At 42.5% G+C, this 22,005-nt stretch overlaps 1 protein-coding gene across 4 annotated transcripts in view; it reads left to right on the top strand.

Annotated features, from left to right (window-relative positions):
• The window catches only part of LOC124046175, a 93,767-nt gene that overhangs the window by 70,240 nt on the left and 1,522 nt on the right, over window positions 1-22,005 (top strand). For 3 of the 4 annotated variants that reach the window (XM_046366262.1, XM_046366263.1, XM_046366261.1), the window contains exons 19-26: window positions 13,411-13,704; window positions 14,026-14,220; window positions 14,856-15,129; window positions 15,590-15,707; window positions 16,110-16,254; window positions 20,800-21,013; window positions 21,353-21,468; window positions 21,624-21,744. In XM_046366262.1, coding sequence (XP_046222218.1) covers window positions 13,411-13,704; window positions 14,026-14,220; window positions 14,856-15,129; window positions 15,590-15,707; window positions 16,110-16,254; window positions 20,800-21,013; window positions 21,353-21,468; window positions 21,624-21,744 — 1,477 coding nt within the window. The remainder of the gene's footprint in view (window positions 1-13,410; window positions 13,705-14,025; window positions 14,221-14,855; window positions 15,130-15,589; window positions 15,708-16,109; window positions 16,255-20,799; window positions 21,014-21,352; window positions 21,469-21,623; window positions 21,745-22,005) is intronic. The other variant, XM_046366264.1, reaches the window with a different exon arrangement.

Genomic DNA, 22,005 nt, shown 5'->3' with positions numbered 1-22,005 from the left:
CAAACAGGATGCATGTTTTGGAATATTTGTATTCTGTACATGCTTCCTTCTTTTCACTGTCAATTAGGTTAGTATTGTGGATTAACAACAATGTTGTCCTTCCACTTCATCACGAGGATGTGCTTGATTGCGTTGGTTCCCAGTATTAATTCATCAGGTTGACCTTCTACTACCAAGGTTAGAACAATAGACTTCCATGTTTATGTTGAATGTAGACTTAGGCCTCACACGACATCCTCCACAGCCAGCAAGCACAACATCTGAGTTAAACTGGCTTTTCACATCAACTACACCAGCATCTATCAACTTCAGCTCTGCCATCTCACTCATTGTGCACACCATTGACCCACTGTCAAGCATAGCACCTAGAGTCACTTTGTTACCAACAATCACAGGCGTGTAAAAGAGGCTGTCGCGTCTTCCTATCACATGTGTGTTCTGGTACACATCTCCAGTCATGTCACTAGAGTCTTTGTTTGCCATCTATAGAGCTTTAGCGTTGGGAGTATCTTCATCTTGACCTGTACTGCCTCCCTCGGAACAGGAGTAAAAGAGTGTGAGGCATGACATTTTTCATCGTTAGCTTGGTTATGTGACACTGGGACCTTGTCGTGCAGAGCAGTGGCATAACTCTTCAGCTGCGTAACGCTGCTTTGTTTCATTAAGGCTCTCTGCTCCCTCTAGTACTCATCGATCCTCACCTGAACATCTCTGGAATTCTACTCAGGAAGTGTTTTGCCGTTGAATCTGCAGGAGAGCTCAGGATCAGGGCGATGTTTCACAAACATGCAGGCTACTTGTTGACTTATGTTTTCCATCCTCCCAGCCTGTCTGCGTAAACCCTCATCAGCTAAATCTGCTGCTTTGTTGAGCCTGGTCCAGTTGTCTCCCTCAGTTTGGACTTGGTAGAGTAGAAATATTCAAGCGGGAGACATGATGACGTGTCACTAAAATACTGCAGGAGGATATGATAGATTTGATCTGGGTTCTGATTCACATCCAACGACTCCTCACCCCACAAGTCTATCTTCACTGCATCCCTAGCTTTTCCCGTCAACCTGATCATGATCTCTTCCACTTGATCAGGTACCTCACATTTTTGCCTTTTCAAATAGTCTGTTGTCACATCAACCCACTCTTGAATTGTGTACTTGTCAGAGCTGTCACCCCTGAACACTCTGGGTTCTTTCTCAGATTTGACATGGACTGTCACATGTGCAACGTCCTGTCTTACTGAATCAGATGCTGACGTTTCTCTTTGTGGTGTACTGTGGAGCTCACCACTCATATCTATGGCTCCTGCTGACATCAATCTGGCTACTTTGGAGTCACCTAACTGGCTCACCATGTCAGTACGGTGTGGTATGGCATCTGTATCGCTACTGGGTGTGGACGTGTGTGGACCTCCCCTCAAAAACGGACCCATAGGTGAACAACCTGGGCTCTGACCTTGCACCGTGCTCCTATCAGCTAATGACTGATATGTCCACACTCCCCGACCATGAAACCCACTGGACATAGCATTGATACCTGTATGCTCGCCAAACCAAACACCCTTCTGCAATAGGAGTAGTATAATCGTAAACTATTTTACTATCAGTTGTACATTTGTGAGCCATGACACCACCTTTTAGATTAAACAAATTAAATGTAGAATAAAAATGTAAAGAAAGATGGACAGAAAAAAAAACAGGAAAAACCCTCAACACTGAAATGACATAACAGTAGAGTCCTATGACCATGAAACCAAACATCTGACCAGAAGAGCACACTTGATCTTCACTTTCCCTGGTGATCTGCTTCAGGCTGATTTTGAGGATCCGACGGGTCATGGCACCAGTGTAACGGCTATCACATGGCTCATCGACAAAGGACACAGTGCTGTTCTCTTTCACAGATTATTCTGCAGACATACACACTACACAATGTGTAAACTTCAGAGCAACTTCAAATCCATCATGACATCTCCATCAAAGTTTAACAGCTCTTTACCTGGATCCTGCGTGTTTATGCGCACATATGCACAGAGATGCAGTTACACAAATAATACAGCAGGTGGCTCCACAACTACACACACACAGGTTATGTACAGTGTGTCTGCTTAATTATGACAAAACTCATACAACTAAGGATGTTTAATTCAACCCTGTTACATATGGTTCTCATGACTTAAGGTTGGGAGTTGAGGGACCACTTGTCACATTGTCCAAGGTGTGTTTGTGTTATGATAAACAATGCGTTTTCTGTCCAGATAAAGATGGTGATACTATTGATTGACTACGTCCACTTTTCCCCATGTTTTAGACCTGAGGCGTGACATGCTGAACATCAGGCTCACCCCACGAGAAGCAGTGCATGATCAACGCCACTCTCCGCAAGGAGATCTGTTGGAAATTATGTACTCTCTCTCTTAATCTCTCACTCTGGGGGTAAGACATAGTTGAAACATCACATATATAAATTCCCACTGTGCCCATGATAAAATGCTATGTGAATTGTGTTGTGATACTGAATGAAACTGAAGAGATGCACTCAGTCCAGCCTTTGTGATTGAACTTACATTAACGGCATTACTTTAGTTGGCTGCATTGAGCAAAACTTGAGTCAGTGGAGGCTCCTCAGAAGAGGAAGGGGTGGACCATCCTCACTGAATTTCATAAAAATAAAAATAGTGAAACATTCAAAAGTTGTCCTTTTTAGATCAACTATGCTAAATATATTGTCACCAAATACTTGACGCAAACAGACTGTTTTGCAATGAAGGTCTACGGTAGCCTCAACAGCACGCTGTAGGTTAGATCCAGGGCGTAGCCGGAGGACAGCTAATTTCCGTCCTCCTCTGGGTACATTGACTTCAATCCAAAACGTAGGAATCTTGTGGTTTTCACCCCCTTCCATAGACTTACACAGTAATTATGACAACTTCCGCAGGACATCCTCACACCTATCAGAGCTCTTGCAGAATGAACTGACATGTTGTCCACCCAATCAAAGGATCAGAGAATGAATCTAGTATTGAAAGCATAAGCTACAGCTAATTAGTACAGCAGTACATAACATGGTGAGTAGTTGACTCAAAGAGGGAGAAAGACAATAGTTGAACAGTTTTGAACAAATACATTTCTTCAAAAATTAAGGAGAAGCAAAAGAGAGCTAGCTAGCTATATTTCATTGTTTTCTTTCACTTACATAGCTAGCCAATGCAGCTAGCTAGCCTACTCAAACAACCGGCTCAAATGGAGATAGATGCTATGTTTTTCCAATCTGGAACTCTTCTAGGTCAATATAAGCTTTTAGTTTTATTAATATATTGCTACCTGGACTCCCCGGTGTAACTACTAAACTGCTTTCTAACTGTACAGTGCACTGTATGATTGTAGTGGGTTTACTAAAGCGTTAGTTCTAACAGCTATGTTGTCTTGACGTTAGCTAATATGATGACGACAATGTTGGCTGTGTGTAGTGGTTATGAAATGGTTTTTGGCTTGGAAAGTTTTTTTTTAATTTTTATTTTAATTTTATTTTTACCTTTATTTAACCAGGTAGGCTAGTTGAGAACAAGTTCTCATTTGCAACTGCGACCTGGCCAAGATAAAGCATAGCAGTGTGAACAGACAACACAGTTACACATGGAGTAAACAATTAACATGTCAATAACACAGTAGAAAAAAAGGGAGTCTATATACATTGTGTGCAAAAGGCATGAGGAGGTAGGCGAATAATTACAATTTTGCAGATTAACACTGGAGTGATAAATTATCAGATGGTCATGTACAGGTAGAGATATTGGTGTGCAAAAGAGCAGAAAAGTAAACAAATAAAAACAGTATGGGGATGAGGTAGGTAAACATGGGTGGGCTATTTACCAATAGACTATGTACAGCTGCAGCGATCGGTTAGCTGCTCAGATAGCAGATGCTTGAAGTTGGTGAGGGAGATAAAAGTCTCCAACTTCAGTGATTTTTGCAATTCGTTCCAGTCACAGGCAGCAGAGAACTGGAACGAAAGGTGGCCAAATGAGGTGTTGGCTTTAGGGATGATCAGTGAGATACAGCTTCTGGAGTGCGTGCTACGGATGGGTGTTGCCATCGTGACCAGTGAACTGAGATAAGGCAGAGCTTTACCTAGCATGGACTTGTAGATGACCTGGAGCCAGTGGGTCTGGCGACGAATATGTAGCGAGGGCCAGCCGACTAGAGCATACAAGTCGCAGTGGTGGGTGGTATAAGGTGCTTTAGTGACAAAACGGATGGCACTGTGATAAACGGCATCCAGTTAGCTGAGTAGAGTGTTGGAAGCAATTTTGTAGATGCCATCGCCGAAGTCGAGGATCGGTAGGATAGTCAGTTTTACTAGGGTAAGTTTGGCGGCGTGAGTGAAGGAGGCTTTGTTGTGGAATAGAAAGCCGACTCTTGATTTGATTTTCGATTGGAGATGTTTGATAGGAGTCTGGAAGGAGAGTTTACAGTCTAGCCAGACACCTAGGTACTTATAGATGTCCACATATTCAAGGTCGTAACCATCCAGGGTGGTGATGCTGGTCAGGCGAGCGGGTGCAGGCAGCGAACGGTTGAAAAGCATGCATTTGGTTTTACTAGCGTTTAAGAGCAGTTGGAGGCCACGGAAGGAGTGTTGTATGGCATTAAAGCTCGTTTGGAGGTTAGATAGCACAGTGTCCAAGGACGGGCCGGAAGTATATAGAATGGTGTCGTCTGCGTAGAGGTGGATCAGGCAATCGCCCGCATCAAGAGCAACATCATTGATATATACAGAGAAAAGAGTCGGCCCGAGAATTGAACCCTGTGGCACCCCCATAGAGACTGCCAGAGGACCGGACAGCATGCCCTCCGATTTGACACACTGAACTCTGCAAAGTAATTGGTGAACCAGGCAAGGCAGTCAACCCGAAAAACCGAGGCTACTGAGTCTGCCGATAAGAATATGGTGATTGAGTCGAAAGCCTTGGCAAGGTCGATGAAGACGGCTGCACAGTACTGTCTTTTATCGATGGCGGTTATGATATCGTTTAGTACCCCTGAGCGTGGCTGAGGTGCACCCGTGACCGGCTCGGAAACCAGATTGCACAGCGGAGAAGGTACGGTGGGATTCGAGATGGTCAGTGACCTGTTTGTTGACTTGGCTTTCAAAGACCTTAGATAGGCAGGGCAGGATGGATATAGGTCTGTAACAGTTTGGGTCCAGGGTGTCTCCCCCTTTGAAGAGGGGGATGACTGCGGCAGCTTTCCAATCCTTGGGGATCTCAGACGATATGAGAGGTTGAACAGGCTGGTAATAGGGGTTGCGACAATGGCGGCGGATAGTTTCAGAAATAGAGGGTCCAGATTGTCAAGCCCAGCTGATTTGTACGGGTCCAGGTTTTGCAGCTCTTTCAGAACATCTGCTATCTGGATTTGGGTAAAGGAGAACCTGGAGAGGCACAGAAGGTCTCTGATCGCGTTGGTGAACGGTAGCTGACAGTGTTGGCTAGAGATGACGTGCAGGAGCTTCCTGTTGGAATTTGTAGTCTTGCTAAGGTCTTCTCTGTTGCTAATTAGCATTTCAATTTTTTTGAAAGTAAATTGAGGCTAATATATTGATATAACCCACCTAGTCTGAGAGAATTACACTATATATACAAAAGTATGTGGACACCCCTTCAAATTAGCAGCACAAGCCCCTCGCCAAGCAGGAGATAGAGTCCTGAACCACTTAGACCAGTGGTCACCAACCGGCAAATCGCGATCCTCATAGCATTCCTAGTTCATCACCAAACATTTCTGTAGAAAAGCCAATGATAAATACTTATTGTTTTTTATAAGTGCAAGCACTTCATGTTGCTCTGTTGGCGGTAGCTGCACTTGATTCAGAAGCCCTGTGCACCGGGTAAGCAAAATGTTCCCATTTTTAACCATTTTAATTTGTCTGACAAAACTAACTCCGCTCACCCGGCAGGCATGGAGACCTGTGGCTAAATCGAGTGTGCCTACTGCGCCAATCGGATAGCTCAAATCACCGTGCCTACCGTTTCCACAAAGTTTGATACTAGCCTATGTGAGATTTCATAACTTTTAAAATATTGACCAGAGAGAGACTCAAAAGGAATACAGCAAAGAGCTGCTGTTTGTGAGTGAGTTCATGTCTAAGTTTTTATTTCAGCAGTGTCATCACTTTTATTCAACACTATTACACTTTTTTAAGCACCATGGCCATCAGTTTAAAGCTAATTATTTGCAAATAATTTCCTTTTATGCTCAGCTGTGCCTCAGCTACACCAACTGATCTATTTTATCAAAGCTCAAGTTTTGAAATATAATATGGTCTGAGAAAAACAATATTGGTAGGCGAGGCATATAGCCAATATGCTGTAATAATGTACAGTATTTGGCCTCCTGCACAAATCACATTTTTATTAGGTTAATGTTACATTTTTGTGAGTTGATCTACACGCGATTCGGAATGGCCATCGCCGATCTGTTCGCATCGCAAGACTCAACTCATTGATGTCGATGCCCTTTCAGCTGGCCAAGGGGCCTTCTGTATGCGTTTTCAACAATTCCTTTGCTCCCTCAGGTCTTGAGGAGGATCAGTCCTGAGAGCTGTCAGTTCTACTTGTTGCTCCACATTGGCCACAGCATCACTGGTTTTTAGACCTTGTATAGCTGACAACCTCCCAAACATGGGAAGTCCGTCTTTGAGCGGACTTCCTCTCACAAGCGAATGGCAAACTTTGGAAAACCAAGCATACTGAAGTTGTTGTAATTCAGACAGCCATGCCATTCTCTACGCCAGACCTGGGCAATTCCAGTCCTTGGAGGCCTGATTGGTGTCACACTTTTGCCCCAGCCCCCGCAGGATACGGCCCCCCAAGGCTCCTTCAGTACCCTCATGGGAGTTAGACACCCTCATAGATGTCCTACGATCACCTATGAGCCCACCATTTGAGTTCCTGTCTTCACCTGAGCTATGTGAGCTCACAGTCAAGACTGCTATTCTGTTGGCTATTGTTTCAGCCAATCGTGTTAGAGAATTAGTGCCTGCAGAAAGTATTCATACCCCTGGACTTATTCCACATTTTGTTGTTCCAGCCTCAATTCAAAATAGATTAAATATATGTCTTGCATGAAAACATGTTTTTAGATATTTTTGCAAATTTATTTAAAAAATTAAATACAAAAATATATAATTTACATAAGTATTTACACCCCTGAGTCAATACATAGAATCACTGTTGGCAGCAATTACAGCTGTGAGTCTTTCTGGGTAAGTCTCTAAGAGCTTTACACACCTGGATTGTACACACCTGGATTGTATTATTCTTAAAACGATTCTTCAGGCTCTGTCAAGTTGGCCCCAGACCGCTTCCTGCTGAGTGGCGCTGTATTACTGGGCTTGTTCGACATTGGTTGTTGATCATTGCTAGACAGCCGTTTTCAAGTCTTGCCATAGATTTTCAAACCAATTTGAGTCAAAACTAGCCTACTCAGGAACATTCAATGTTGTCTTGGCAAGCAAGTGTATATTTGGCCTTGTGTTTTAGGTTGTTATCCTGCTGAAAGGTGATTTTGTCTCCCAGTGTCTGTTAAAAAGCGAACTGAACCAGGTTTTCCTCTGATTTTGCTTGTGTTCAACTCTATTCCGTTTATTTTTATCCTAAAAAACTCCCTAGTGCTTTGCCAATGACAAGCATATCCATAACATGATGCAGCCACCATAATGCTTGAAAATATGAAGAATGGTACTCAGTGATGTGTTGTATTTGATTTTCCCCAAACTTAAAGCTTTGACGTAAAGTGAATTTCTCTGCCAAAGTTTTTTCTGTTTTACTTTAGTGCCTTATTGCAAACAGGATGCATGTTTTAGAATATTCTGTACAGGCTTCCTTATTTTCACTCTGTCATGTAGGATAGTATTGTTGATTTACTATAATGTTGTTGATCCATTGTCAGTTTTCTCCTATCAAAACCATTGAACTCTAACTGTTTTAAAGTCACTGTCATAGCGTTTGCTGTCATTAAATGCGAAGACTGTATATTATGAATTCTATATGTGCAATTTAATTACGCTATTCAACTAATCATGTAACTTTAACTAGGAAGTCGGGGCACCACGGGAAAATGTTTAACCTCTCTAGGGTATGTGGGACGCTAGCGTCGATAAAGTCTCTCTTTATATCCAAAAACCTTTTGTTTGCTCATTTTCTTCAGTAATCCACAGGCTCAAAAAGCAGTCGCAACAGGCAGACAAAAAAAATCTAATTGTATCCGTAAGTTCATAGAAACATGTCAAACAATGTTTATATTCAAACATCAGGTTGTTTTTAGCCTAAATAATCTATAATATTTCAACCGGACAATAACGTCGTCAATATAAAAGGTAAACAAGAAAGGCACTCTCTCTGGTCGCGCGCATGAAAAAGCTATGTGACACGGCAGGGGCCACTCATTCAGACTACTCTTCCTCTCTCATTTTTCAGAATACAATTCTGTGGTTAGAGCGTTGGACTAGTAACCGGAAGGTTGCGAGTTCAAACCCCCGAGCTGACAAGGTACAAATCTGTCGTTCTGCCCCTGAACAGGCAGTTAACCCACTGTTCCCAGGCCGTCATTGAAAATAAGAATATGTTCTTAACTGACTTGTCTGGTTAAATAAAGGTAAAAAAAGACTTGACATCTAGTGGAAGGCATAGGAACTGCAATTTGAGTCCTAAATCAATGGATTCTGTAATAGAAAACTACAAAAACAATTCCTACTTGGATTTTTCTCAGGTTTTTGCCTGCCAAATCAGTTCTGTTATACTAACAGACATTATTTTAACTGTTTTGGAAACTTTAGAGTTTTCTATCCAAATGTACTAATTATATGCATATCCTATCTTCTGGGCCTGAGTAGAAAGCTGTTTAATTTGGGTATGCCTTTCAGACAAAATTCCAAATGCTGCACCCTACCCTATAGAGAAGTTCAAGTCTCTTATTCTCGAATGAACTTTTCAGATATTTTCATAGTTTATCAGTTAGTCACTTATTAATGTATTATTACCTCATCAGTCGTATTTTTAATGTTGCAAACACTTGGATATCTGCTCAAACCCTAGCATAGATCATGAGTCAGTGATAAACAAATTGGCTTAATAATTTATTTACTAACTAACTTAATCAATCACAGAATTACATAAACACACACAGAATTAGGTCATACCATTGGTTACTGACATGATGCACTGAAAAGACAATCCGAGTGGATTCACTGTAATACAGTTGATAGCTACACTCATGAAATGCTAATACTTTTAGCATGAACAACCACTCATTCGAAAATCAATTGCATCTTACATATTTATCATTGTATGCCTTTCTGTGTCCCTCTCTGTGATCACCGGTCCATCTGCTGGATAGAGTCTTTGGTCCCCAGAAGTACCAAGGACTTTCGTGGTTGTAGTTCTCAGTGGGCTCTGGACAGTGTCTGTTGTAATGGATACGTCAGGCATACTATTCGGTCGTTCGACCAGTTGTTTTTACCAGACTGAAGTACTTAAACAGCTGCAGCCTGAATAATTGGTCTTTAGTTTGTAGATTTCTTCACCATTTCAGTGTGGGGATGATCTCCACGTTTTCTGGTCTTGTCCTTTTGTAGAGTTGTAGTTTGAACCACTTCACACACCAGCTTCACATGGCATGTGTTGGTCTCTAGAGTGATTTGTAGATTTCTTAAACCATTCGTGACGTCCGTGGGTCACTGGCATAAAATGTATATTTGGTCACAAGTGTTTTTATACACTTTTGGGAGAAGGGGGCGGTTCATGATGCCGAGGTAATGTCTGTGCTCACGGGGCATGGCCTCTGACTTGGTTATTGCTTCATAGGGAACACAATGTTCTCATATAGAAGGTTAACATCACATTACATCTTTTCACAAATAGTTTCATATTTAATCATATACGTTTCACAACATTTAGATGTAAATGAAATACTGCTCAATTATTCAACCTTTTAATGTCCAAGTGTCTCTCTGTGTTCCACAGTTACATTCCAATATCGAACACTACAGAGCATTGAGGCAGCGTATTTTACGACCTCCATAAAGCGGCCCCCTCTCCCTCTGCAGGAGAGAGAGAGGGTGCTGTAGAGCGGACACAGTGCAACCTGATCCTTCAGATCTTCACATGAGAGTTATGACATTACTATTGGCCTCATGGTGATATCCTTCAGTGGTTTCCATAGCTGTGGGAAGTAGGGGTGCTGATGGTGGGGCAGCACCCCCCGAAAAATCAGAATTTTAAAAATGATTGTGAGGGTGTTGGTAAATGGAAAAATGCGGAGTCAGGCACAGGACACATATGAGTAATAGTCCGAAATTTACTCAAAATATAAGTAAAGTTCCCACAAAGAAAAACACAATAATCCAGAGCACAAAAAAAACACGAACCCACATGACAAACAATAACGCACAAAACAGAGAGGGAAGCCAGAGGGTTAAATAAGGAACATAATTAATGGAATAGAAACCATTTGTGTATGATAGACAAAACAAAACAAAACTGAATCATGGATCGGTGGTGACTAGAAAGCCGGTGACGCCGAACGCCGCCCGAACAAGAAGAGAACTTTGGCAGAATTCAATGACAACGATAGATATATATTTTTTCAAAAGTAGTGCACTGGGCCTTTAATAGTCCTGTATTAGAGGACCGATATAGCCGCCTGCAGGTGCCAGCGCATGCAAAAATATTTGTTCAGACAACCCCACCCCCAAACTACTTCCTTTCCTTGCTCTCCAGCAACTGAGTTAAGAAGGTAGTGACTATTGTTACACCGTTACCCTCTAGACTCGGGAGCCAGCGGGTTAGATATGATTCCAGCATTGGCAACAACAACACTTACTGGCGATTAGTTTGTTTTCAGCCACATATGTTCAACTAATTTCTAGTTTATCCAGTGACCATTGCATTGAGATGCATGGCTACTGACTAAAATGAAGGTAGTAGCCAACTAGCTAGCTAATCGTGGATGTCAAAAGACGCAGCTAGCTATAGTCGGGAGCTTATGGGCACACATGCTATATTAGCCAACTGGTCAGACATGATTACAATAAATGGTGACTAGTCCATTTTCAGACATATGTTCAACTCATTGTTTATCCACTGACCACCGCATTTAAGAGGATAGGTCATAACTGAAATGTTGCTAGATAGCTCACTGGGCAGGCAGTAACGTTTGCCACTAACTAATCATGTCCTATTCTTTGATACATTTGTGTTAACTTGCTCCTATCAAGCAACACATACCAGACCGTTTGTGGAAAGGTAAAAATAACAATTAGTTAGCTTTTTTTATGATCGGACAGTGAAACTAAAATAGATTGGTAGTTATCTCACAATCGTAATTTACATAGACTTTCTAGGGCAGTCGCCCCATTGAAAGTGATTTCAAACAGATACAAATAGTGGTATCATGCCATATTTGGAATAGATAATGCTAACAAAAAGGTTGGAATGTTGTTATATACATTTTAGATTCTTCAAAGATGCCACCCTTTGACTTGATGACAGCTTTGCAAACTCTTGGCATTCTCTCAACCATCTTCACATGGAATGCTTTTCCAACAGTCTTGAAGGAGTTCCCACATACGCTGAGCACTTGTTGGCTGCTTTTCCACTTTTTTGGTTACTACATGATTCCATATGTGTTATTTTGTAGTGTTGATGTCTTCACTATTATTCTACAATGTAGAAAATAGTAAATATAAAGAAAAACCCTGGAATGAGTAGGTGTGTCCAAATTTTTGACTGGTACTGTATATATTTGTTACTGCTCGACTAAAACAATCTCAGTCGACCATCAGCCTAACGGCCAAACAATCGACCAGTTGACTAATTGGGGTCAGCCCTAGTGTTCCTTACATGTAGGCTTTTGATTGAACGAAACTGCACTCACTTTTTTCTATAGGGCACTTGGAAACAACTGCACTGTGAAACCTATCATTACAACAATTATTATCTGGGTGTTTTTTTTCCCTGGTTGCACTGATGCTCCCAAAATATCACGTTACACAGCAAAAAATCTAGGAGCATATGCAACCAAAATAGTCACACTCTAGAGCCCTGTGGTTGATAGCGTTTCTGTGGCCCATGGTGCTTGGGTTGTGGATTGCTCTGTTCAGGTATTTCTGTATTTCTGTCATAATATTGCCTGTCTTTCTGTCATGGTCTTGACTCCAGATATGTGGTGGACGTTTTGAATGTTGATGAAACATGTTTTTCTGAACGGCAGTTTTATTGCTTTGTTCTGTATTCTTTGTAGTCTGTTCATTTGATGTGTGGAAGTTGTAATCCAGGCAGGTACGTATTCCTGTCCGACGTAGGGTGAGGAGGGGGGTAGTAAGTGCCTGAGATATAGATAGTTTCATAGAAGTGGGCTGAGGACTGAACCTTGAGGGACTCCAGCTTCTGGGGTGAATGGTGGCTGTGGAAACCTTGGCTGTTTTGGAGGAAGCTTGGGATGATATTTCTGATTGAGTGCGGGAGTTGGAGGTTGTCGGCTAGTTTGTGGAACAAAATTATCCTTTTGACCAGTGTGATTTATATACTTCAATGGACAGGACCAGCAGCTGCTGTGGGAGGATATACAAATAAAATATGAACTGTCATTGGTCTATTATAATCAGATCAGATTAGTACGTAATGATCTGGGCCAAAACTCAACCCACCCAAAACGAGCAGAAATTTCAGCCGTTTATTATTTTAAATTTTTAAACAGCTCTTACAGAAATGAGTGTTATCATAATTTTCACAATTTGAGTGTAATTACGAGCCTCTGCACAGCCCTTTTACAAATAAATCAAAGCTATATCAGACGCAATGATTGTTCAGTTGGAAGTGCAATGAAACATTTGCTGCTGCACGATCTATCTTGCTTTTGCTTGTCATTGCCTAAAGTGAAACCACAGATGAATGGGGAAGCTCTCATGCCGCGTTCAAGACAACTCAGAAATGTCCAACTTGGAAACTCATTGTAGAAAGATGAGGTCCACGTTTCCCACTTGGAAAGTATCAGAATCAACTAATAGGAAGCTCAGCGCAAAAAAACATATGCACATTTTAACTGAGGCTTTGCAGATGAGTGTACCTAATAAACTGGCCACTGAGTGTATATCTGGTGTCATTTCATGGGAACTGAGGAATATGGCCCATTCCATTGGCCCCAATGCAATACACTGTATTTGAATGACATATTACATAAAGTGGCATTAGAAGTACTCGGTAAGGTCTGTAGAATCTATATATGGTTTTATTTCATGGGGGACTGGGGTCTAGATAGCACATCTAGGGCCACCGTGATGTCATTCATCTCTACTTAATTCTGAGTGTTATTTCCTTTTTCTTGTGGAAAAATGGCAATGCCTTACATTTTCCAGTTGTTTCGGCCTTCTACTCAGACTACTGCAGCGATGGCACGCCCAGGCCCAACGCAGCGCCAGAGAGCAGAGTGCCATCATAGCCATGAAGACGCAGAGGCACAGAAGAACTCTGCTTGCGGCTTTTACTACCTGGAAGGAGCGTTTCCTCTACCAGCAGAGCTTAGCCAGGGCAGCAGCACGCCACTGGAGACAGAGGGCACTTGAAAGCAAGGCAGCGAGCCACCGCGTCACCTGTCTGACCTGGTATTCCTTCACCCGGTGGAGATGGGCGCTGCACAGACGGAGAGACAGGTATTAAGTATATCAAATAAGTTGACAAATAAATTATGTTTTAAGGTGCAGAAGATAACTAGTGTACCATACACTGTATAATACAATTTGAACATCCAACATACTCATTTGTAGCAGGAAGACTCAGTTTGAGCTGTTAGCGCACTTTTCATATTCCAACTTGGAAGCACGAGGTGCGAGTTTCCCACTTGAAAAGTATCAGAATCAACCAATACGAAGCTCTAAACAAAAAAAGGTTGACTACATAATGTTAAATATTCTTTCACGATTGGCTGTTTCACGTCATATAATCTTATTGACGTCCATGTGCGTGCTCCCTAGGTGCCAGCGGGCGAGGGTGCTGGGCAGGGAGTGGGCGCGGCGCGCCAAGCAGAGCGTGGATGACCAGGAGAGGGCGACGGAGCTCCTTCAGCAGAGACAGAGGAGAGACGTCGCAGAGAGGTTCTACTACTGGATCACAGCCCATCAGTCCTCACTGACCAGTTTGGTATTCCACAACCAGACTCTGTGCAAGAGGTGTGACGATGGTGAAATGTGTGTGTGCTGCGTTGCCTTACGACTCAAACTGAATTCTTCCACTGCTCTATGTTCGCTACATATTTCAGTCTGAGAAAGCCGTTGTTGAAGTCAAAATGAGGGGTGTTGTGAAAAACAAAGTTATCAGCGATTGGATTATCTCTAACCAATCAGAGTATCAAAGCCAATGACGCTATACCCACGTGCATTCTGGCTCTGGCCCAACCCATCGGTTTCTGGGACCAATCAGAATGGTTAGAATGTGTTTGCGTTCTAGAAATCGTCAGGTAGGTACTCAGTTTCAGACTCATTGCGGAGACTAAACTAAAGTCCGTGGGCGTGGTGTTTGGCCGGAGCAAGGGTTTGGGTAGCCAGGCAATGTGTGTGTGTGTGAGAGAGAGAAAATGTAACTAATCATTCGTCCTTGAATATGAAAAGGAACATTTTCCCCTACAATAACAAAGCAGTGTGCCATGCATTGCAGTACCAGTTTGCTACTTGATTTTTCTCAGAATTCCATGTACTGTGTATCACAGGGACATTCCTCCAATAACTTTTGAGTGAATTGGACAAGTAGTTCTGTGTAGCATTCATAATTATTCTCACCTCTTTTTACTTCTCTCTCTCCCACGCAGGGTTTTCCAGGGCTGGCAAGCCTACACCGGCCCTGCACTAGCACGTAAGCACAAAGTTGCCAGGTTCCATCTTGGCAGAGCCAGGAGGCTGGTGGCCCTGTGTTTTACCCACTGGAGGAGTGAGCTGGAGCAGGCTCGAAACAGACTGAAGGTCCTGGAGCAGAGACTGAAACACATACACTTCAAACTCACTGCTGTCACCATGAACCACTGGAGAACGGCCACTAGAGGGTGCATAGCGCTCAAACACTTCAACAGAGGGACAATACGCCAGGTGCAGCATCCCTTTTCTTTATACACACAGGTCCCATCTAGACACGACCCTAAGGGTTTAACCCTTTCTGCACATGCACATTTGAGAGGACTGCTGAAAAAACATAGAATTAGATGATTGTCAAATAATTCAATATCAATGATTTGCATTCTATTTCTATGGGTGAAAACAACCAGCCACACCAAGCCAATCCAAGAAAAAGGAGCTAGGAAAGAATTTACAGTACTACTATATTTCTAATCCTAATCAAATTATTTCAATTTCACACAACTTCTCACTGGATAGGTAGGGGTAGAGGTTGTTTCTGGACAGAGTCATATTCACATATTTAGCAGGAACTAAAGGAAGGTGACATCTTTGTGAATCAAAATCAAAATGACTTTGGTGTCAACCTAACAAGACTCATTCAATCTGTATTGTGCTTTCCCATCAGTAAGTAGCCAGTTTGTGTTTGTTTTAGTGTTTTGATCACTGGAGGGAGAGGACGCGCACATCCAGAGCAGTCACTATACTGTGTGTACAGAGAGAGAGGAGAGGGGCACGTGAAGTTCTGTTATGTTGGTGGAAGTGGACTAAAGGTAGCGACATGATTATTATTCTCTAACACGTTGAACAGAGGGACTGTTTAATATGTGATATAGCCACTTGGCTCTCAAACACAGGCAACAAGGTTCCATATTTCAGTGTTTCTCAATCCATTCCTGATGATCCCCAGGGTGTGTACATTTTTGTTCTAACCTGCACTAGCAAACCTAATTCAAGGGAATCAGCTTGGTTATTGATTAATTAGTTAGGGGTTTGGGTGTGCTAATGCAGGGCTGAAATAAAAAGGTCCACATCCGAGTGTATAACCAAGGAATGGATGGAGAAATGCTGCCATATTTCAATGTGTCGCATTCACATGGGGGAAGTATGGCAGCCCTTTTGTGCTGAAGCGCTCCCAGGTCCCCACCCACACACGGCCTGTTTGTGTTGGTCAGAGTCTAGATGCCAGAGGCAGATGGAGGAGGCAGTGTGGCTGTGGCTGGAGGGTCGCAGAGTGACCAGAGCCTTCCAACTGTGGCTCAGAGTCCACCATCGCCTCCAAGAGGCCTCACGGCTGGGACGGGCTCACCTAATGCGCAGGTAGGCTGTTGGTTTTAAGTTTGGGGATTTAATTACATTTAGATTTTTTTGTCAATGAATTACACAAAATATTCTGTAATGTCAAAGTAGAAGAAATTCAAAAAAAAAAAAAAAACAATTAATGAAAAATATAACAAGTATTCACCCCCGAGTCAATACAGGTTAGAAACACCTTTGGCAGATTACAGCTGTGAGTTTTCTTGGGTAAATTTCAGGCAGGTAGCCTAGTGGTTAAGTGTTGGGCCAGTAATCGAAAGGTCGCTGGTTTGAATCCCTGAGTTGATTAGGTGAAACATTTGCCGATGTGCCCTTAAGCAAGGTATTTAACCCTAATTGCTCTTGTAAGTCGCTCTGGATAAGTGCGTTTGCCAAATGACTCAAATGTAAATGTAATAGCTTTACACACCTGGATTACGCAATATTTGCCCATTTAGTATTTGCGAAATTCTTCAAGCTCTGTCAAGGTGTTGGGGTCATGGCTAGACTGCAATTTTCAAGTCTTGCCATAGATTTTCAAGCAGATTTAAGTCAAAACTGTAACTTGGTCACTCAGGAACATTTACTGTCTTCTTGGTAAGCAACTCCAGTGTAGATTTGGTCATAGGTTTTGTAGGTTCAAGAATCCACTCTCACATAGGTACGTGGTTGCAAAGGGTATCAGTGTCTTAACAGTGCGATTTGCCAAGGCAGGATACTCTTGAGCTCCGCCCAATCCAGAAATCTGGCAGTGGCTTCTGATTAAATGACATTTTCACAGAACCCCTTGTTGTAATTCCGATGAGGCTCTCTTGTTCAGATATTGGTAAGTGGACTGGAGACAGGGCATGAAAGGGATAACTTTTCCAGTTGTTTGTGTCGTCCGTTTTGGGAAAGTACCTGCGTAATTGCGCACCCAGCTCACTCAGGTGCTTCGCTATATCACATTTGACATAGTCCGTAAGCTTGAGTTAATTTGCACACAAAATAATAATACAAGGATGGAAAGACTTGTGTGTTGTCCTTGTTAATGCAGACAGAGAAGAGCTCCAACTTCTTAATCATAGCCTCAATTTTGTCCTGCACAGAGAGTCCCTGTAATCCTAGATTCAGATCATTCAGGCGAGAAAAAACATCACCGAGATAGGCCAGTCGTGTGAGAAACTCGTCCGACAAGTGAAAATGATGGACAGTAAAGAAAACTTTAAGCTTAGCTCTCAATTGAAAGAAAAGAAAACGTATCAATACTTTTAAAACCAGCGTATGTTGTAATAGCGTTACATGGTCGCGGCCCGTGTCATTGAATAATGCAGAAAATACACGAGAGTTTAGGGGCTTTGCTTTAACAAAGTTAACCATTTTCACTATAGTGTCCAAAACATCTTTCAAGCTGTCAGGCATTCCCTTGGCAGCAAGAGCCTCTCGGTAGATGCTGCAGTGTACCCACGTGGTGTGGGGAGCAACTGCTTGCACACGTGTTACCACTCCACTATGTCTCCCTGTCATGGCTTTTGCGCCATCAGTACAGATACCAACACATCTTGACCACCAAAGTCCATTTGATGTCACAAAGCTGTCCAGTACTTTAAAAAGATCCTCTCCTGTTGTCCTGGTCTCCAGTGGTTTGCAGAAGAGGATGTCTTTCTTAATTGACCCCCCCATAAACATAACGGACATACACCAGGAACTGTGCCAGGACCACCATGTCTGTTGATTCATCCAGCTGTAACGCAGATAATTCACTGGCTTGTATGCGAAGCAGTAATTGTTTCAAAACATCTCCTGCCATGTCACTGATGCGTTGTGAAAGTGTTTTTTGGCTGTTTCCCCCAGCATTGTCCCATCAATATCCGCGGCAGCAGGAAGAATTAAGTCTTCCACAATAGTATGGGGCTTGTCTGTCCTAGCTACTCGGTAGCTCACCATATAAGATGCTTCTAGCCCCTTCTTATTAATGGTATCTGTTGCTTTTATACATGTCATACTCAAAAGTAGTCTTAATTCAAGCTCAAAAAACTCCTGCGCCTTATTTTTCAAACTGGCATGTTAGTTTCTAAATGTCTGCGCAAGAGTGAAGGTTTCATCGAGTTGTGAGATAGTACTTTTGTACATATAACATGCTGTGGCTGAGGAAAGGCACTACTCCCAATATAACTGAGCCCCAAATCACTGTAGTTCTCATAATGTTTGCATCTGTTCGATGGTCCAATGCCCCTGCCTGTTGGTCGGTGCTTTCCCAGGTAATGGGGCAGCAGCTCTTCGGTTGCATCAAATTCACAACTGTCTGTGTCCATGTTAGCTGGGCTAAAAACAAATGTAGAATTACTGATGCTAGCATTGGATGTGCTCGTGGAAGCAGAACAACTTGTGTGTTGTCAACAGGTGCAGGTGTAGTACTGCTGGTAGTAGCAGTATTACCAGTAGAGCTGGTATTTGTCTCTATGGACACGGGCCTTACTTTTTGTTCACCATTTATTCATTTTCCAGCAAACGGAATGAGCAGCAGCTATGTTTGGCTACATACAGACCGTTAGTGGAATTCCTGCCAGAGAGTAACGGTTAATGTGATTCGATGTTAATAATTTGACTAGGCTACCTGTATTTGACATTGTGTAGTTATTTAACTTGAAACATTCGATGGTTTAATTGTATTTTTGGCAGTGAAACAAGATCACTCAAGCGAGACAAAAACCTCAGCCAGACCCATTGGAAAATAGAAATGGACTGTTTGTAAATGTGATGAAGAAAAAATGTTTTTTTGAATGTGAATCACTTTTTTCTTTGGTGTACCCCCGATGGCATTGCGCATACCCCAGTTTGGGAATAACTGCACTACAGCATTCTCACATACAGAAAGTAGGTGGACACCCATTCAAATGAGTGGATTTGGCCTTTTCAGTCAAACCTGTTGCTGACAAGTGTTTAAAATCGAGCATACAACCATGAAATCTTCATAGCGTAGCGAGTAGAAATCATATGTCCTCAGTTGCAACACTCACTACCGAGTTCCAAACTGCCTCTGGAAGCAACGTCAGCAAAATAACTGTTCGTCGGGAGCTTCATGAAATGGGTTTCCATGCCCGAGCAGCCGCACACAAGCCTAAGATCACCATGCACAATGCCGCCATTGGACGAGGTAGTCAATGCACTTATTAATGAAGCCGATGACTGATGTAATAAACTCCTCAAAGTTATCAGATGAATCCCGGAACATATTTCAGTCTGTGCTAGCGAAACAGTCCTGTAGCCTAGCATCCGCTTTATCGGACAACTTCCATATTGAGCTACTTCCTGTTTGAGTTTTTGCTTGTAAGCAAGAATCAGGATAGTTATGGTCAGATTTGCCAAATATGTTCTTGCAAAGATGGTTTCAATACAGTTTTGCAATCTGCTATGGATGCATGTGTTTTCTAGTCACTTATCTCCTTTGCGTGACAATGCTGATGACTGGTTATTGGTCAACAGTGAAGATGCACAATTTTTTGGTTCTGAAGCACAGATTAGACGTTTTTATTTTTTATAAATTGGTGCTATGCCATAGGCCTATGTCAGTGACCAGATCGAATAACCAAAGGTATGCTGCATGGAGAGTAATCCATGGAGACTCTGTGCCACAAAATGAGTGACAAAACCGGGCCAGAATTTCAAGTCAGTCTCAAAGTCAAAGTCGAGTCCCAAGGGTCCAAGTCAAGTCTGAAGTTATTTTCCATCAAATTTGTGGCTGGAGTCCGACTTGAGTCCAAGTCATGTGACGCGTGCCCACACCTCTGGGTTATAGCCCCCATCTCACCTAATATGCATCAGATGTGCTAATAAATGCGCTGCTACTCACTGAATGTTTCAGAGATAAAAGTTATGGTAGACTACTGCCTGCATTTCATCAAATGCTCACAGTCAAACAACCAATAATAGGCCTACTGCATACCTCTGGTTATTTTCCTCTGTTTGGTCGGGGCTGTGTTCACACCATTTTCATTGAACCATGGTGCATTGTTTAGTGCACTCCCTAATGCGGATAGTGTTCACACCAGTCCAAACGAACCGAACTAAGGGGGAAAACGGCTCCAAAACAATTTAGTGTGAAAGCCCAAATGGTTTGAAGGCGTGTGCTTTGTCAGTGGCTGTGATGTAGTATTCAGCCAGGAGTTGGACAGTCGGAAAATTGAATTAAATTGTAGTGTAGGCGGGACATCCCAGCTTCAAGTGGTATCAGATTTCAGAATTCGCTTTCCCCTGCTCAGATGTTGCATGTATCAAGCAATGGTTGCATGCCACGATTTATATAACAAGTTGAACCCCTCCCCTCTTTAGGGGACTTAACATTAAGAAGTTTTAATAATAAGTATGTATTGAATATGCTTCCATTGTCCTCCAAGTGGCCAAATATCATTCTCTTCAGGTAGGCTTCACATACAGTGCATGTCATCCGTAACTTTTTAGTCCCATTACAGTTGAAGTTGTAATACGGCATCACATTGCTTGCCCCTGGATTCTTTGATTGTGGGCATGTCAAGACCTTTACTTCCCAATTGGTAATCTCGTTGCTGTCTTTTTTTTTGTCCCCTATAGGTCTTTTCGGGTCTGGCGAGGGGTAGTGACGGAGAGCCTGTCAACTTTTCAGACGGCGGAGTCACGGCTACGCACCCACCAGACCCAATCAGCTTTCAGTGTCTGGAGAAGGCGCACCGTGTCCCATAATCTCTTAAGTGACCTGGTCCAGAGAACTAAATCCAGGCAGAGGAGTCGTCTGCTGAGATCATCTCTCCACACCTGGCACCAAGAGGTATCCTTTGGGAAGAATCATAATGGAGTTGATAATGTGATTTGGATTCTTTCATTAGACCAGTCATTATTGGGTTAAGTCCAGAGGAAGTTGATGAAGGACAGTATACCATGTGTTTGATAAGGTTTCATTCATTCTATTCCAGCCATTCCTATGAGCTTGTCCTCTAAATTAAAGTGACACCAGCCACCAGTGATTGAGCCCTTCTGTCGTTGCAGGGTTAGCTACTGCACAGAGATGCATATAATATCAATAGTCCTATTTCTGACCTGCTGTCACCCCCTTATGATGTGTAGCAGGTAAGTAAGTAATGTCCTATTTTTATTTCACCTGCATCAGGTCCAGTTGCGTAAAAGACTATCTCTACACCTCTCACAGAAGTACTTTGCCTGCTGGGTGAACAGAATTGGCATCAGACGCATTGAAAGGAAGAATCAGTTGGAGGCTAGACTGAGGTACGTCTCATGGCTGGCTGTATGTATATGTATCTGAACGGAGACAAATGTTACTTTTAGTCTGTACACAAAAGTAGTTGGTGTAAACAAGGTAAATGAATGTTTATTAAATCAGTGTAATCAAACCTTTGATAACACCTCTCTCACTTCCAAAGGGAGTGTCTATGGTGGTGGCGTTTAGGTGTGCTACTGAAAAGAGCTCGGAGGAGACTCACCCAGGTGTTGTGGGTCAGCTGGAGAGACCAGACCGCTGCTGCACTCCTACTCAAGACCCTGGTAAGAAAGCAAAGTGCTGTCCCGCTCGTTGGGACACTTATAGAAGTGGACTTATTAGGATTCACCTTAGGTTAGTGACACTTTTTAAATGAGCCATCTGTTTTGTAATGTATTTGCTTAACTTAATGGTTATTATTTATGCATTTAAAAGTTGTCATGAGCTGTTATGAATGCTTACTGCATATTTTATAGTGCATATTACTACCTGTGTGTAAGGCATAGTAATTCAGTTTCCTTTGTTTGTGTGACCACTCCTCTCTG

Source organism: Oncorhynchus gorbuscha, linkage group LG10, assembly GCF_021184085.1.
Source record: "Oncorhynchus gorbuscha isolate QuinsamMale2020 ecotype Even-year linkage group LG10, OgorEven_v1.0, whole genome shotgun sequence".
Taxonomy (NCBI): Eukaryota; Metazoa; Chordata; class Actinopteri; order Salmoniformes; family Salmonidae; genus Oncorhynchus; species Oncorhynchus gorbuscha.
This window is presented reverse-complemented; position numbering and strand designations above follow the sequence as displayed.